This window comes from Anoplolepis gracilipes, chromosome 3 (genome assembly GCF_047496725.1).
Source record: "Anoplolepis gracilipes chromosome 3, ASM4749672v1, whole genome shotgun sequence".
NCBI classification, from domain to species: Eukaryota; Metazoa; Arthropoda; class Insecta; order Hymenoptera; family Formicidae; genus Anoplolepis; species Anoplolepis gracilipes.
This window is the reverse complement of record NC_132972.1, coordinates 15,249,569-15,267,017: the sequence shown is the minus strand read 5'-3', so window position 1 is coordinate 15,267,017 and position 17,449 is coordinate 15,249,569. Positions and strand designations below refer to the sequence as shown.

The window sequence follows — 17,449 nt, the reverse complement described above, 5'->3', positions numbered from 1 at the left end:
GATAAAATTGCCATAAATATGCCGACGCGGCAGCATTAGTTTTGGATGGATGCCATTTGGATTTTCTTGTGATTGCGATTCCCTGTTCGGTTCAACGGTCCTGACAATCCAACGGATACATATCTTGTTATCGATACAACTATTGATCGACTATAAAGTCACATTTGTAAGCGGGATACGCTATTTGCTAATGTTATATATGATTCTGTTTATTTCGATTCGATCGATCTGTAATAACGTAATGCGATAAATACAAACGCGAGTAAATTCGAATTTAAGGTCGATCGTGTAATTGAATTTGTAAAAGAAATATCAGAGTTTATTTCTCGTCTGCGCGCAATGCAATAATACTGCATTCATTCGATCGAGCTTATCAGCTCTAGATGAGATGTAATTTCAAATATAAAGACCAAGAGGAAATTGTCACATCATTATACGCGTATTTTTTAAAAAACTAGATCTAGAAAGTATTATTAAAAAAATATATTTGAAATAAAATATTCTATTTATATAAATTTTTATTTATCAATATACATATGTATATGTATGTACGTATATTGATGTGAGACTAGAAACTGATTTATTAATCAATAATAAAAATTAATTTCATTATTAAACTGATAATAAAAATTAATATAATAAAAATTTGTTCCTTTAGAAATTATAAAATGCCAAATGTTCTGCACGAATAAACGAAATATGTATGTAGGTATTTAAATTTCGAAACGTCATACGTCAAGATATATTAAATTGGCACACAAAATAGGAAGAATAAAGAAAAGAGCTGATTCCAGGAAACCACATTCATCGCTTTGAAAAGAACGCTTTTATGAGAAGAACCCCGACGTCCAACGTCGACGAGTTTCAAGCACCGGTTACGGCCCTCCTCAGCGCGGCAAAACATACTGACAGGTTCCAAGCGTAGAGCCAGCGATAAACGTTACACGAAGGAGCAAACATCTAGACGCGGATTGGCTGGTGACGTTGCCGATCGGAAGTTTCACGCGTAAACAGGGTGATTTCGCACGAGAGAATCGCATCCGTCTGAAAATTGTGTACCGGCGAGACTTTTCCGAACAACTTCTACCTACTTCGATGCTACTGCTACTATTACGAGAAAGTGTATCTTCGCTAGTCGCGCACGCCGAGTCAATCATCGAGATGCGAAGTGTCTCGCTTTCCTCTACTTCTTTTTCGTTTTTATCGAAATAACGCTCACAGCTGTTATTTCGATCAGAAAAAGAAAAAATCGATTGTGACAAAACATGATAGAAGAGGGAAAAACTGGAAACGATAAAGCATCCTAGTTTTCGAGAAAGACACGCGGAAAATTCTTCGCGATGCGATACGGAAATCAATAAAAAAAAGTAGTAAATCATAAATACTGTTAAAAACTATAAAAAGGAGTAAAGAAAATGATATTAATGCTATTTATATAAAAATGTTTTCTACGGCAACTCTCAATAAATCGATATTTAATACAGTACATTCAAATGACAACTAATATACATATACATATAACAAAGAAATATAAAATAATTAAATACGTAAAAATTGTGTAAGTATATAGTTCTCGAAATTATACATTATATAATAGTACAGTAAAACGACATAGTAAAACAGTACAAGTTCAATAGAACTGTATTAAATAATCAAATTTCAAACAAAGAAAGTATAAATCAAATATTTAAATTTGTAGAGGAAAACTCAATTTATATGCATACATTCGTAATGTATATCCGGAAAACAAAATTACATTATGTAAATCCAATCGTCGTAGTATCCATAAATTTCTCTATAATCCATAATTTTACAATCTGAAAAAATATTAGCACCGTATCTCGATTAATTCCGTGCACGCGCGCATCATTGTATTCTCTTTCGTTAAAGGCGGCAGGATGCAAATTGCATAAAATCGCGTTTTGTTTTAATTGTAATCCGACGTATCGCTTGGCATTCAATCCCAGGCATTAATCAAATAACTATAGATCTGTTGCGCGCGTTTATTAAATTTTATTCCACGCCATTACATATTTCATGAAGCTATTACTTGGCAAGCTGATTATATTTCATTCGAGAATTTTCCGCATTTGTTATTATTTCTACCGGTAGTAAATCGATGAAACTTCTCCGTCGAGCTTTTCTGTAAGCGCGAAGCTCGAATGTGGACAACCGTTGGCCAATGCAATCTACATTATCAGCTGCATCTCGACCGTCGGAAAAATTGCAATAAGAGAGACGTAATATTTTATTTGCAATAAAAAATCAAATTTTAACAATATAAATTTCTATATAGTGAACCACATGAAAGTTATATTTAAAAAATCGAGATATATATACATAAAATAAAATAAAATATATTTTCAACACAATTAACCGATAATTTCATAATAAAGAAAAATGTTAATATAAGATAATTAAGATATATGCAAAGCAGAGATGTTAATATAAAATTTGTCCATTAATAAAATTGCCTGGCTTAGAAGATACCTTTCACATTGAACTTAAGAGCAAAGTTACCGATAGGGAAATGCAGAATTCTGCTATATCCTTCACTGAGAGACGAGCTTTCCGAAGCTTACACTCTCTTGCTACATATGCTGTAAGAATTGCGCAAGCTTCGGCCGTCGATAACGTCGGTAAAAAAAGCTTGATAAGCTCACAAACGCGCGAGATAACGCTTAATAGGCACAAGGAATTACCATCTGTAGTATACCGCGCGAATAATTACAGTATTGGATCATTTTAAGCTTTTTCGACTAATTATAAAGTGTTTTTTTTATTTTTCAAACAATCGAGTTTCGAGCTTTATTTAATTATCTGGCCATCATCAATTTTGATACCAAAAGATAATTCTGTTGATCAGAAAAAGCGTTAGTCCCGAATATTTTTTTTATAATCTAATATTGTGTATTTTTAACATTGGCTACAATTAATTGCTTACACATATCATCTAATTTTTATTTTTATAATTATGTATACTTAATGAGTTGGTATACGGATTATACATATACAGCTAAATTTAAAAAATAATGTAAAACAGGCTATTCTAAAACATTTTTTGCAAAATATATAAAACTATAAGTAATCTAAAATTCATCTATTTTATATTTTGAATAGATTCTGTGACAACTTAAAAATCGATGTTTCCTTAGTAAAAAGTACAATTATAATAATTTGTAAATTTATAAGACAGTAAAAAGAAAAACTTTTGATGTTTTAAATTACGAAGTGGATATATAATTAATAAAGAATTCAATTTTGAAAAGCCGATTGTAATAGAATTTTAACACATCTTTAAATTCTACACTAGTGAACTAGAATCTTACATTTTCAAAACAGCGTAACTTTGGTTAAAATAAACGATTTTTAAGAAATATATGTATATTTTTATGGATAATAGTTTTTGAGGAATCGATTGGTGATATTAGTATAAAGACAAAAATAATATTTTATTTAAAAAGATGCATTTTAAAAAATTTATATATTGAAAACAATTTTTGCTGGTGCTAATTCGCGCCAGTATGCGATTTAAGGGTTATTATTATTAGATGTTAGAATATTTCTCGCTAAAGTTTGAATAATACAGTTGTATGATCCGAACCGATGCATTATTCGTAAATTCATAAATTTCAGTACTACGTAGCATGGGAGAACGCAAACGCTTAATCATCGGACAATCACAATTTCTTTCTGACCTGGATTCGATGAGCAGATTAATCGCCAATCCATACATTACACGTATCACGCTTATAACAGACACGTACGCATACGTATGCACACTAGCGAATGACATGAAAAATATACGTCAAAGTGATCGTCCAAATTAATTATTCATTGTAGTTCTCTCCGTACACGACGATTTTCGGACATACAATTTTACAACCCGATTCCAAGATAGATAGGAATGCAACCATCAACTGTGTATACACCGAAAAACAAGATACTTAGATTACGATCTGATGACAAGAAAATGGAATTAATTCCGTATTGCGTCCTAAATGTTTTCTCTTTCTTCTCTTTTCTTTTCTTTTTCTTTTTTTCGGTAAAGGAAATGACAAATGTTGTATATTATTATTATTATTATTATCATGGTAAAATATGTCAACAATCAGTTATTATAATAACATATGACTTGAGAAACATTTTATTAAAAACTTATGTAAGAAATGTATATAAAATAAAAATGTGAGGAAAAAATATTTTTATAAATGTTTCTGCAAGAGTGTCGCAAGTTACAAATAAAAGAAAAAATATAATATTTATATGTAAAAGAAGATTGTAAAGAATTTTAGGTAAAAAAAAAAAAAAAAATATCAAAGGAAACTTTTAAAAATCAAAAAGTTAGTTTTTATTTGCCATATCTTTGTTCATTCAGCTTATAAAGTAAAAACTGTAATTAATTTTCAGAATTACTTAAATTTAAGCATGCGCAGTAAACTATTTTTTTACATGGTATTTTTTATTTCTTTGTAAAATTTTATAATAAATGTATTTTAGACTCGTATTAGGAAATGGTTACATGTATTGAATCGAGAATATAAGAAGAATAGGAAGACAAAAAAGTACAGATGGAAATTCTATAACAGTTTCCGTGAAACATATACGTATGTGTCAAGAGAATTTATATACGTAAGACGTAATAAATATCTGTCAAGAATATATCGATTATGTAAGAAATATAACACTTGTCCTGGAATATATCCTTTTAAATAAATCTGTTCATTTATCCAAGTTGTCAAAATAATGTAATTTTTTATTTTCGCACTGAAATTTTTCAAAAATGGCCTTCGTGAATAACGAGGGTGGAAACAAGCCACCATAAGATAGCCATCGTTACATTCTCGAGGATTGGCAAACATCTATGAGAGCATGAAAAAAGTAGCAAAAAGTTGACGTTTCATCTCGCTGTTTTCTGCCGTTGCTCAGCTAGGTCATATAAAGTCGGAATTTCAAAAAAAATGGTCATAGAGAGTAAGAGAACACTAGTCTAAATGCAAACTAAATGAGAACGTGTACAGACCGAAGAAGATCATCATTTCTCATTTTTAGCATCTTTTTGTTTTATTTTTTTTTCCGTTTCTCTATTTCAAACGGCATTATAAGCTTTAAAAATCTTTTCAAGATCACTTTTTCTAATTTAACTTTAGAAAATAAAAAATATTTTCTTGACAGAAAATATAGAAATTTCCTTCTATTATAATGTTTGCGTAATTATTTATTCATTATTTGCATATTCATCATATTATAGGTAAACTCGAAGCAATTATCTCTTTGTGTATTTTTATATTTATAAGTTAACTATAAATCTTAAAGTAATCTTAAAATGAGGACAATAGTTTTTCCCTTATTCCTTCAATTATTTGCATGCGACTAATTCTTCAATTATTTATAAGAGTTATAGAAAAAAAAATAAATGTTCACTTTCATAATTAATTCATTTCACGTTTAATACATTATGTTTTCATGAACATTCATTCATTTTGTATAAATTTATTAATTTGTTCAAAAAACAGCGCGCTATTTTTTGATTGAACCCGCGGGCAATTAATTTCGGGGCAGAATCGATGATAGTCAAAAAATAACGTTATTAGACAGGTAATTTCGAATTACAATCGATCAATCTTATATTTTCATATGAGATTATCATCCGTATTTATACAATTTTGCGAAATATTACACAGGCAATGTAGAAGTTTAAGTATGCTTTACGAGTGAATTAGTAATTAAAAATGCAAAGTTTCATAACACATGGAAAATCGTCTCTCGGTAGCAATATTAATATTGATTGTACAGAGAATTATCTGGTGAAACGTGTACTGTGTGTATCGAATGTGTTTGTGCACGTGTTTATGTGTGGACGCGCGCAAACGTATATGTTTGCGCAATCATCCAGCGTGCAAATAGAGCAAATGGAAATTGCGTGGCCAACAGTCGGCGCAATGCCGAAACAATACATCTCGCGACTCACCGACATTACATCCAATCATCGCTTGATACGTGATTTTCAGAAATTGTTTGTGACGCCGCGTTTAAAAGTGAGGACTCTATCGTGATACAGAAAAAAAAAACAATACAAATTGTAAAAATTGATTATTTAATTTTAATTTAAACTTAACTTAGTCGCGATAATTTTCTTCAAACTAAAGTTCTCATCACTCTTTTTTATATCGCTTTAATTCTACAAAGTTTTATTCCCAGATATATGAATGTACATTTATATCGCGCATTTTTTTAATGTAAAAATACAATTTAAAAATATAATTTAATGCAAGTATATTATGAATAAATTATATGCGTTTCAATTAATCGCGCAATTTGAATGACTGAAAATCTGCATAACAATCTTTTTCTTTGATATGTATATGCATTAGTAATAATATGTTTATCGTTATCTTTCAATTAGAACTCGATCACTTATTCTCGGATATATATACCTACATATATGAACTGTATACCTTCTTTTACTGCGGAAAGTTTATGTTCCGGAGGTTTGTTCAAGCGCTTTAGTAACACTCTGAATTCCTCGTAGTCTCCAGACATTTGCATAACATCGCCATCGGCGGTCAAATGCTCCGAGATTACGGCAGCTTAACGAAATCCCTCTCGAGCAATCGAACTCGACTGGTCGATTTTTCCACCAGACTTTTCAGCGTATCGAAAATCGCCGAATCCCCGCCACTGAAAAATCGTAAATTGTTCCACTCCTCCGGCCAATTTGTATTTTTCATTTTCTCGCTTCGCGAGAAACGTAAAAGTTTCACGAAAATGGCACGAGCGAGGCTACCAAGACTTTAAAATATATTTCTTTATCTCCACCCTTGACACAATCCGGAAATGCGTTTGTCTTGGCCGAAAAGTAACTAGGCCTGAAAAAGTTGTCCGAATTTCTGCGGAAAATTCGACGCGAATATCCGCGGTAAAGAAGAGAGAGAGAAGCAGGATAAGAGTACGAAAATCTGGAAAGAAATGCTTGTCGAGAAAACTCACGTCCGGCGTTTCCTTTATGCAGGCATGAAAGGGTGCGCTATGAAATGCAAAAATCATAAAAATTGCATTGCTCGACGACGGCGACGAAGAAAATAAAAAAAAAAAAAAAAATGCTTTGTGAAAAGCCTCCGAGCACAATTGTGGAAAAGGTAATTTTGGTTATGCAAACTGTTATACGTTATGGTAGACGGAATAAATATTGTTATTATATTATCTATTATAGGCATAATTACTAATTTAAATGATTTACAACTAGAGAGAAAGAAAGAATAATATAAAATAACAATAATTTTAAATGTAAATTTTAGCAATAATATAAGTTTGATACTAATCAGTTAGTAAATGTAAAAAATAACAGCGCTGTAAACTGTCTTATTACAAAAAAATTCATAACACTTTGAGTGACGTCAAGAAAACAGTTTCGATTTTCTTATTTCGAAATCAAATAAATCAGAAAAAATGATGGCCACAGTATTAAATAATGTAAAAAATTCTTGGTCTATCTTTAATAATTAATTAATTTTTATCAGATAATAAGTGACATAAATTGTGTGCATGTCCACATATTAAACAAATAAAAATAATTAATAAAAAAATTAATAATTAATCATAAACATCTCTCCTCTTCTAAAATTAAATCTTCAGAGTATATTTGACGGCTTTCGCACAAAGTGATGTCTTTATATGTGGAATATTGCTTGATGAATATGAAGTTACAAGCGATAGTGTATAAAGTGACGTGGTTCGGTCGCTAAATTGCTCGTACGAAATTTCGCTTGCGTCGTCGGGACACTGCTGTAAGCAACGGGAATGAAAATAGATGGAAAAAGTTTGGCCTGAAACATCTATTAGCCAATAACCTACATATGAAGTAACTTTGGGGTTCGTAAGCAACGGGCGTCGCGATGCGACACGATACGACACGACGTCGTAAACCAACCCGGAACGCTTAATTGCACATTTTAACTGGTCCGAGCAGGATAATCTGGCGAGTGCGCTTCTTAACTTCGCAAAAGCGCAATGAGCGCATGTTCCATCCCTAAATTATGTCACTGCGCCGCGCGACAGCACGGTTATTTATCTGCCCTGAATGTAGAAAATGCGCGCCGTAACTTAGGAGCGACCAGAAATAATCTCCGACACGCGACGAGTAATCATTTCTCGGAAACAAGCTACAAAATGAGTCGATTTTTAATAAACGTCTCATCTTTTCGAAAGGAAAACCTGAGAATCTGTATCGTTTATCCACACGGATTTTCCGCATTTTATTTTATCTCTAAATTCTTTATCTCCTCCTCAGCAAACGTTCGATTAAACATTATTCTAAGACGTCATTTAAACCGATAAACAATTCATCCCGTTATTAGTAGAGAATTAATTTGCAAGGAACGAAAAAGTATGATGAAAAAACTCTCCTCTCTTTTTCACTATTTGTTCGATTGTTGTCTTAAGTTTTCCCAGGATGCCACAAGTGTTTGCAAACGATGTAGTGTATGCAGTTTATACTCCGCTGAGAAATCAACTTCTTCTCAAGCATTACCAACTATGACTGTTTTGTTTACTCTATCACATTGACTAAAACTGAATTTTGTTCGCGAAATAACGTGAAAGTAACTTCGATCGTGAACTCATTAAATAAATAACTCAACGCATTAACGCGCATTTGCATCATCTCATTATGATATATTGTATTTACATTTCAATAATTTTAACACAACACGGCCAGACATTCGATAACATAATTTACTTTATACATATATTATGTAAAGGATTCACATATTAATGTACATCGACAAACATTTACACCGGTTTCATTTATACAGTTGAATAATTAATAGGCAATTATGTTGGCTTGTTCCAATCGTGGTCTATCATGTAGAACGATGATACGTTTAATGATATGAGAACGTACCGCACACTTGCACATATATTGTCTGGTAGTACTAATTACATTGTCGTAATAGCCGTTTTAACCGAACAATCCTTCAAGCATATCGCTAACAGATTTATGCAGAGTGAAAATATGCACCCCAAATTTACGTTTCATTATTCATGTAAATAATTCCAACAAATTACTGGTGCGAATTTTGCGAGAAAATATATAGTTGAATATATAAGCTATGTAGAAAAACTACCAATTGAACAAAGACATTCTTAGAAAAGAATATTTTATCTTCCGTGAATTAACATTAAAAACTTGATATATTGAAAAACTAATATAGAATTCGCTTGCGATAAAGAAAAAGTCGCCGCAAAAGATTTCGACGAGAACCAGAGCACCCGCAAAGTTCCGTAGCTTAATTGCATTCCAGAGAATCAACTCTGTAAGACGCACAGATATATCGCAGATGTACGGACGGGAGCTGCATGCAAAACTGCATAATTTATTTGACGACTTGGAACCAAAGAAAAATACGAGTGACACGAAAGTTAAAATTCTAACGCCTTTCATCAACGTCTTGAAAATAGCCGATGTATAATGTTAATTGTAGGTAATCAGCCTTACAAACTTTAAGACAATCGCGAAAAATAATTTATTTAATTTAACAAAAATTTAGTAAAATAAATCTATTTTATAAATTATTTACAAAACTGTAAATATCTTGCGAACATTCATAATCATATTTGTGTTAATGAAAAAAAATTTATATTCTTAGAAATACTTTTACGTTCTCGTAAATATACTTTGCGTAAAAATACATATTCAACTACAAAGAATTGCTTTAAAATTGCATACATTTTTCTCAAAACTGTCAATTTGATTGACAGTTCAAACAATCATGTATTTTAATAATATTTAGGAAATTAAAAAACTCTAGCATATTTATCACAATTTTATATACAATATAAGAGCCGTTTTAAAATAAATAATTCTCGAAAATCAATCAGCGTCTTATATAGATATATGTATATACGTAGCAATATGCCTTTCTCGGATCAAATAAATTAATAAAAATTATGTAATAGTGCTAATAGAATTTTTTAAAACATAGAATATGCTCAGTCCCAGCTCAAATTCAAAATTATCAATCAAGTTATTAGGTTGCATAGTTTACCTGACTAACAATGGAACTCACCAGTCGAACATTTTGATAGCGAGCCGCACTATATCATAGACGAAAAACGTTTCTATTTGTCTGAATAAAACGAAACAATAATTTACACACAACGAGCGTGATAAAAACAATGCGGTGTCTATGTGTGTATATATATGTATAAATGTATATAACGCTTATAAATAACATATAGCAATGTGTAAGTAACTTGTATTTTTATATAAAAAGAAAGAGATGTAAAAAAGATTAAATTGAATTAATTCAGCTATAAATTTCGAAAAAAAGTATAATTTATATTCATCGGTTTTATGTAGGTATTTATATGCATCAAATATAAATTAAACTGTAATGAAATAACTTTTCGTATTTACTTTTTATTTTGAACTTTATATAAGATGCAATTATATTTTTTTATAATTTATATTTATATAATTACAGATGTATATATGCTACTATTTTGCAGGGTAACGCATAAATATTTGTTGAAAGATGATAATACATGTGTTGTATAAGAAGTAAAGTAAATACAATATTAGCGAATAATTTAATTGGTATAGACTGACGAAAAATGGTAAAAAAGTGGAAGAAATTTACGATTAAAATTCAGTCAAAAAGAAAAAAAAGATTAAAAAACTCATTCCAACAATTAAGACATATTGAAGTAATCGTGGGATGTCAAATAAACAGGGAAATAAAAAAAGATAACATTAAAAGTTTCGATTCTGTTTATTATTGTTATCTTTGACATGGCTTAATTGACGTAGCCAAAAAACGTGATGAACAAAAAAGATGTGGGAAATGTATGCTTAATTTCTTCGATTTAATAGAACTTATACAATTAAAAATAAAATTAAAAATATAAAAAAAATTAGAAACATGTGCTAATAATTTCTAATAAGTAAATGAAAATACCTGACAAATTTTTTCAAATATTTAATAATAAAGATGTTTATTTTATTTCAATTCGTAGAATGTTAAATTTTAAATAATCATGAATAGTTGTCAATGTTTCGCAAGCGTTTCATTCTGCTAATCTGGATAATAAGATATTTATCATTAATATTCCGACACCACAAAATTTTCCATGCACTTTCACGGAATAGATAAAGAATAATAATGTACGCGCAGTAACGATAAATAATTGTTCCGCTGTAATGAAAAACTGGAAGTACTTTCGTATCAAATGCATATATTACATCTTCACGAGTGTCGCGCGCGAAAATATATATCTTGTTTCTCTTCAAGATCATTTTTTCAAATATAACATACACAATTTGTGTTACATTATTATATGTACATTATCATATATATCTAGATTTATTTTGGATAAAATTCAAAAAATGTAAATATATAAATTTCAAAAGATAACATAAACAAAAAAGTGTCTCTCTAGAATAAAAAATTGATGAGAATATATTCCCGTATAATAAAGTTTGTGAAAGCAAATACATGTTAAACACTAGCAATAACGGCGTAATTTTTGAACGTGGAAATAAAAATTAATGACATGTATAAATAACAGATCAAAACTTTTCAATCCACGTTACGCGCTTTTAATTCATATTGTGCAAACATTTAGAAATACATTGCACTTTTTTGAAGAAATGTTTATTTTTTGCATAATTATAAATATCCGGACAAACATCTCCATTAATCCAACATTCCTCAAGAGAAATCAAATGCAAATAAAATAATTAATATTAATTTATTGTTAATTTATTGCGCTATTCTCGAATTTGTTATTATATATGAAGGTATTAACAAATATTGATAAATATTAACGCGAAACAAACTTATATCAGTCTTAATTATACTCATTTACAAATAAACGATAAAGAATACTCACATTATGATGGTGCCGGTTGTATTCTCCCCTAAGGTGATAAACCTGATAGCTTAACATCTTCTTATCACATCGTTGGTAAGCTGATATACCACCGAAACAGTATTATCCGATCCAAAATTACTTAATTATGTCAGTGTTTGCGATAGCTGTGATACCTGATTCCAAAATTAACATCTAAAAGGTTTCCAGAATCTATTAGTTTATTGTTTATTTGATAAGCTAAGGTCTCGTAAGATTGTTTTTGTAAAACACAAAAATTGTCTTTGTATGTGTACTAATATCATCAATTAAATTATCGTTCGATTCATAAATATTTATTCATGTGCAATATTATACTATGATATTCTTATTAGCAGTTAGATATTAAAAAATAATGATTATTAATTGTGTAAAAGTTAATGACTAATTATGATGCGATTAAAATTTTTTTTTATTATAAGTATATAAATAAAAATCAAGACTAATAAATAACAGCAGTTGAAAATAGATTACAATTAAAAGTCTTCCTCACAATGAGAATTAAATCTTCTCATTTAGTCAACGAACTAAATCTGTTCAAATTAAGACGTTCGGCGTCAGTAGAAAAGGTTTGATTTGATCAGACAACAGAGAAATATAATACTTCGATAAATCCATTATAGTAAGTTTAATTGTAAGTAGAATTGTTATCATCTGACTTAAACGTGCCATTAAAATATAATTAAGTGCAAAAGTCGATGTACAAAAAAAAAAAAAAAAAAAAATAAACAAAAGTAGACAAATAAAAAAAAAAAGAGAAAAAAGAAAATGGAATCTTTTTCTCTCATTTTCTCATTTTAAGCAAAATTTACGAACTAATCTTTGTTGTGTTTAAGTGAACTGATAGGAGGTGACAGAAAACTCACACTTTTGCAATATTGTTTAGACTGCGAGTAAATTTACCGTCGATTTTATGAAGGAATGAAGAATGAGAATTTGAGAATAGAAACAGCAAATGCATTGTGAAACGTGAAATATTACTTTCGAATTTTGCATCCACCCTCTCCCGCCTAATCGTATTGTATATCTACCAATCATTTGCATAAACATTATGAAAAACTTTAACGATATGCCACATATCTCTATCTACAATATTATATTAATACAATGTTACCAATGTTACCAATGTTGCAATTTTCTACAAAAGATATCCTGCGATATGTAATCTGGAAATATATACAAGAATAATCTTTATATGTATGTAAGCAAAATTATTTGCGTAAATACTTCACTGCAAAAATTACGAGAGCCGTTTTCATTTATCCAGAAAATACATAACGTAATTTCAAAAAATTCGCATTTCTTCGAAGATGACAACTTACATATAAAAAATTTTCACAGTAAAAATAAAATTCAAGAAACTACTTGTAATTAGAGTTTAAACCGCTTTTTTAAAAATAAAAGAGACAAGAAGAGAAAGAGAGAGGGAGAGAGAGAGAGAGAGAAAGAGAAAGAAAGGAGAGAGAGAGAAAGGATAAAAAAAGAATCTTTCCAAATCAAAACCTCTCTTTCCTTTCCTCTTTCTCTCTCTTTTTTCCTACCAAAGCATTAATTTTATATTTTACAAAATATTTTAGTTCAATTCTTATTTTTTAATAATAAGATTAATGCAAAAAAATAATTGATCGCTAAGTGTGCTAAGAAAAAAAAAAGTATTGTACGATAAAATCAGTTTAGACCGAAGGCACTCTAATGAAAATGGAAAGACATTCACAAACGATTTCCAGACTAATCTCAGCGCTTAACAGACATAACAAGTTCTCGAGTCCGTGGTAACTTGTTAACAATCGCCTGCGGGCCAATGCTGCAGCAAGTGACGGCTCAGAACGTCATGCATTACGCAAATAAGGCATAAACTCTCTCTCTCTCTCTCTCCTCCTCTTCCTCTCTCTCTAGCACTCAATAGAGATTATTAACAAGTAAATCACTTAATAACCTTTCACGGAAAAGACACTTGTATGTTACAGAAAATTGGGTCTGTCAAGAGGAGAGAAATTTGTAAAAAAAAAAGCGATTGAAATGAAGCCGAGAAATTTAAACTTCTGCAATTGAGATATGCACGTAGAAGCTCTCCCCATGTCTTTAGATACGAGCAGAATTTTCGAGTATATATGTACATAATTACAGATTATAATATATTACAGAAATATACAAAGAGAATGTATACAATTCTCACTAAATGTAGAAATTAAAAAAGAACGCCGGAAAAAAAACGCAAGAAACCATAAGACTGAATTTATGGATTAAAAATTGGTAAACGAATATAGATTCGTTGGCAGGAACTCATTGCGAGAAATTTAATTCATTAAATTTAATATATTTCGCATAAATTAAAACGTTAAATTAGTGAAGTAAATATATGTTAAATATAGATAAAAAATATAATAAAGAATGAGTATCATGATCAAGTTTTTTCATCGATAAAAAATAAAATTACAGACTCACCGGTCGTCTCGCTGTTTCTTTCTCGTCATCCAATCCATTCATCTTTCTGTCCGAAGCTTTGATTAACGATACTCGATAATCCATCGCAAGTGAAGCAGTCGAATGAATATTAATCACTATATCAGTCACGATAATCGGGATATTTAAAATTCGATGATCCCGTGATACTTTTTTCGACACTCCCGAGAAACATTTATTTATTCGGTTATTAACAACTATAAAAAAAATACTCATGATACTTATACTTGCTTCAGACATTCACTTATGGACGGCAATATACTTTCAATCGAATATCGATTACCGATATACGTATATTCGCAGCATTTGCACTCCCGTAACCATAATAATAATCGAGCCGTTATTTTTATCCGGTACTCCTGTCGACGATCCATTCGTTGTATTTTATTCGTTGTGTCGTGTTCTATCTGTTGTATAGCACTTATTTTATTCGTAATACGCACTCGATGATTGCGATTCAATGATTAACGAATGCACACATATACGGAAGAATCACACGTCAAAATGTTTAACAAAGCTAACCGCGATTTCCACGCAGTCTAATAATCGATGTTCACGCATCGGTTAAATAAAGATTACTATATCATTCACGAGACACTTAATTTTAACCTAATCAATCGTTTGATGCTTTCAGATCGACGTTCCAAAAATATTCTTTCAATTACTCACGACGATTATTATTCGGCAATTAGCGGAAGTGCAACGTACTACAGGGGTTTACATATCAATCGTCAGGGCTGCGATCGCAAAATTTGACAAAGTATCTACTACTACTATATCGTTTTATATTGCGTTCATCCACATTGTCCGCGATCAAATATTGTAATTCTATTAAATTCAACTTCCACAATTACGACGTAATCGAAATAAATATCAATTTCAACAATAAAATTTTATTCCACACTCCTACGTCTCGTGTAGCTTTGTGACGGTTAATATTATTATTATCAATTAAAAAATACGCAGAGAAAAAAAGTGGCTCAAAAGGCTGCCGACTGTTTATTAAATTCCTCAGTATATTCATCAATACTGATACAGCGATATGTATTCACACATATAATTACTAGTTAATATCCAATATTTCGATTGTAGATACATACGCGCAACTATAATTTTATATACACAAACGAAATAACTCGGGAACGCGCACTCGATATACTGATCTATGTAGGACACCAGATACAATTGTTTGCGCGGTACGAGGTACGAGCCCTCTTGACTTTTTATCCCTACTAATTCTCTCCAGCGAGTCATCCGAGCTCAATGTTGTTTTTTTTTCCAGTAGTATATATTTCTCTGAGTAAGCGTGTCCTTCAAATAATACAAAGCGTCTAAATAATCGCGATCGCGAACCATTTATTTTCTTTTTCTCTTTTCTCTTTCCTTCTCTCTTTCATTCGATATAAATATTATTTTTATTAAATTCACAAAATTTCCGTAAAAAATTATATGACGTAAAATCAAAATGTATGATATTCCATATTTTAACAATAAAATTTTATTCTATATTATTTCTCATAAATTTACATCAGTTTACATGATGCAATTAGAAAACGCGAGAAAGAATCTGTAGAAATTTACATATTGCTCGCCAAGGACGCGAGTGTCTACAAGCCTATCAACTATTTAGCCTGTCGAATTCGATGATACGATATGGGGCGAGATATTCACTAATCTCGGGGAGAATTTTGCGTCGATCGAAAGGTAATTGTTATATTTGCGAAATTAAAGTCAAACTTCACTCGCGAAATTTTGATCAGGCTGCACTCAAATAGTTGCCTACAAACCAACAGAATATTTCCGGAGCGCACACTCGATAGATCGATCGTGACGAACACTCGCGCTCGCTCAATAAACTGATCTCGATAGACGCGCTCGATAGACTGACCTCAGCATACGCTGTGATTGATCTACATATAATGGCGCAAGCTCACGTTCACCCCTCCATCAAATCCTGGGAATCGTTTGCGAGTCCTTGCGTTTGTCCCCACTTTTCCAAACTAGGAACAGATCCTTCGATAAGGAAAGCGATGTTTTTATATCCCGTATGTATTGAACAAAAATTGTATTTCCATGAATCCTCGAGCTAATTCTATATACACTCAAAAAAATATTTTCCTAACGTAGATAGATTTTTAGATGTCCCAAATTTATCGCTACTTTTTATATCTGTTAGAATATTATTTGTCATGTATAGAATTTATAGCAGCGATATTCTGGCAATACCTCTAGAAAATTTAGATCTCATTGCCAAATATTAATCACAAATATAATTGTCCTTGACAATAGGGCCTTAAAGATAGGCATCGCAGAATGTTAAATATATCCAATAAAATATTAACTGTTCGCGTAATGTTCTTCTTTTGCTAATAATAATTATCGTCGATCTATGAAGTTTGATGTACAAGTCGCATTAAGAATAAATAAATTGAAAGTAAAATATTATAGATGATTTTTTTTCACGATAACACTTTAAGATTGCTCTAATGATAATAAGATTTGAAATTTTATTGTAATGTAATATTATTTTGTGTTGTATTATAAATTATAATGTAATATTATATAATAAATAAAAATGTATAATATTTCTATTATTTATTATAATTACATTTTGCATTAATTTTACATTTATTCATGTAATTTGATATTTTCTTTTTACACATATAAATTCGATTACGTTTACACGTGACGCGACGCGAACTCACTTCATCTCTTCACTGCCAATTCCGGAAATCGTCCAGCCAGTCTCCGCGTTTTGAAAATGATAAATGATATTTTCACTATAAAATTATCGTGTTAAATTGGTGGATTCGGGCGTACGCGACACGAATTTCGTAAAAGAACTAATCTACGTTCTGCAAGCAGCTGCAGCAGCGAGTGTAAGGGCAATGTTCGCAACGTTCGGTTAACGATCTTACAACAGCGTCGAGTCATGGATTGAATTTCAAATCGACAGCCACGTGCGAGCCAATGGTAATACCAGTGAAGGAATTCAATGATAACGATCCCTTGTCACTAAATGAAGAAATTTCCTAGTCTGTATTAGGGATTGAGACACATTTTAATAGACAAATTG

At 30.8% G+C, this 17,449-nt stretch overlaps 1 protein-coding gene across 7 annotated transcripts in view; it reads right to left on the bottom strand.

Annotated features, from left to right (window-relative positions):
• The window catches only part of LOC140663681 (disks large homolog 1-like), a 265,116-nt gene that overhangs the window by 176,881 nt on the left and 70,786 nt on the right, over positions 1-17,449 (bottom strand). The window contains exon 4 of one of the 7 annotated variants that reach the window (XR_012046307.1): positions 11,893-12,066. The exons of 5 other annotated variants lie outside the window; for them this stretch is intronic. Coding sequence is in view for 1 of the 2 variants with exons in the window: in XM_072888040.1 (XP_072744141.1) it covers positions 12,023-12,066 (44 nt within the window). In the remaining variant the exon portion in view is untranslated. Of the gene's footprint in view, positions 1-1,879; positions 12,067-17,449 lie in introns of those variants that run through there. One more of the 7 variants, XM_072888040.1, reaches the window with a different exon arrangement.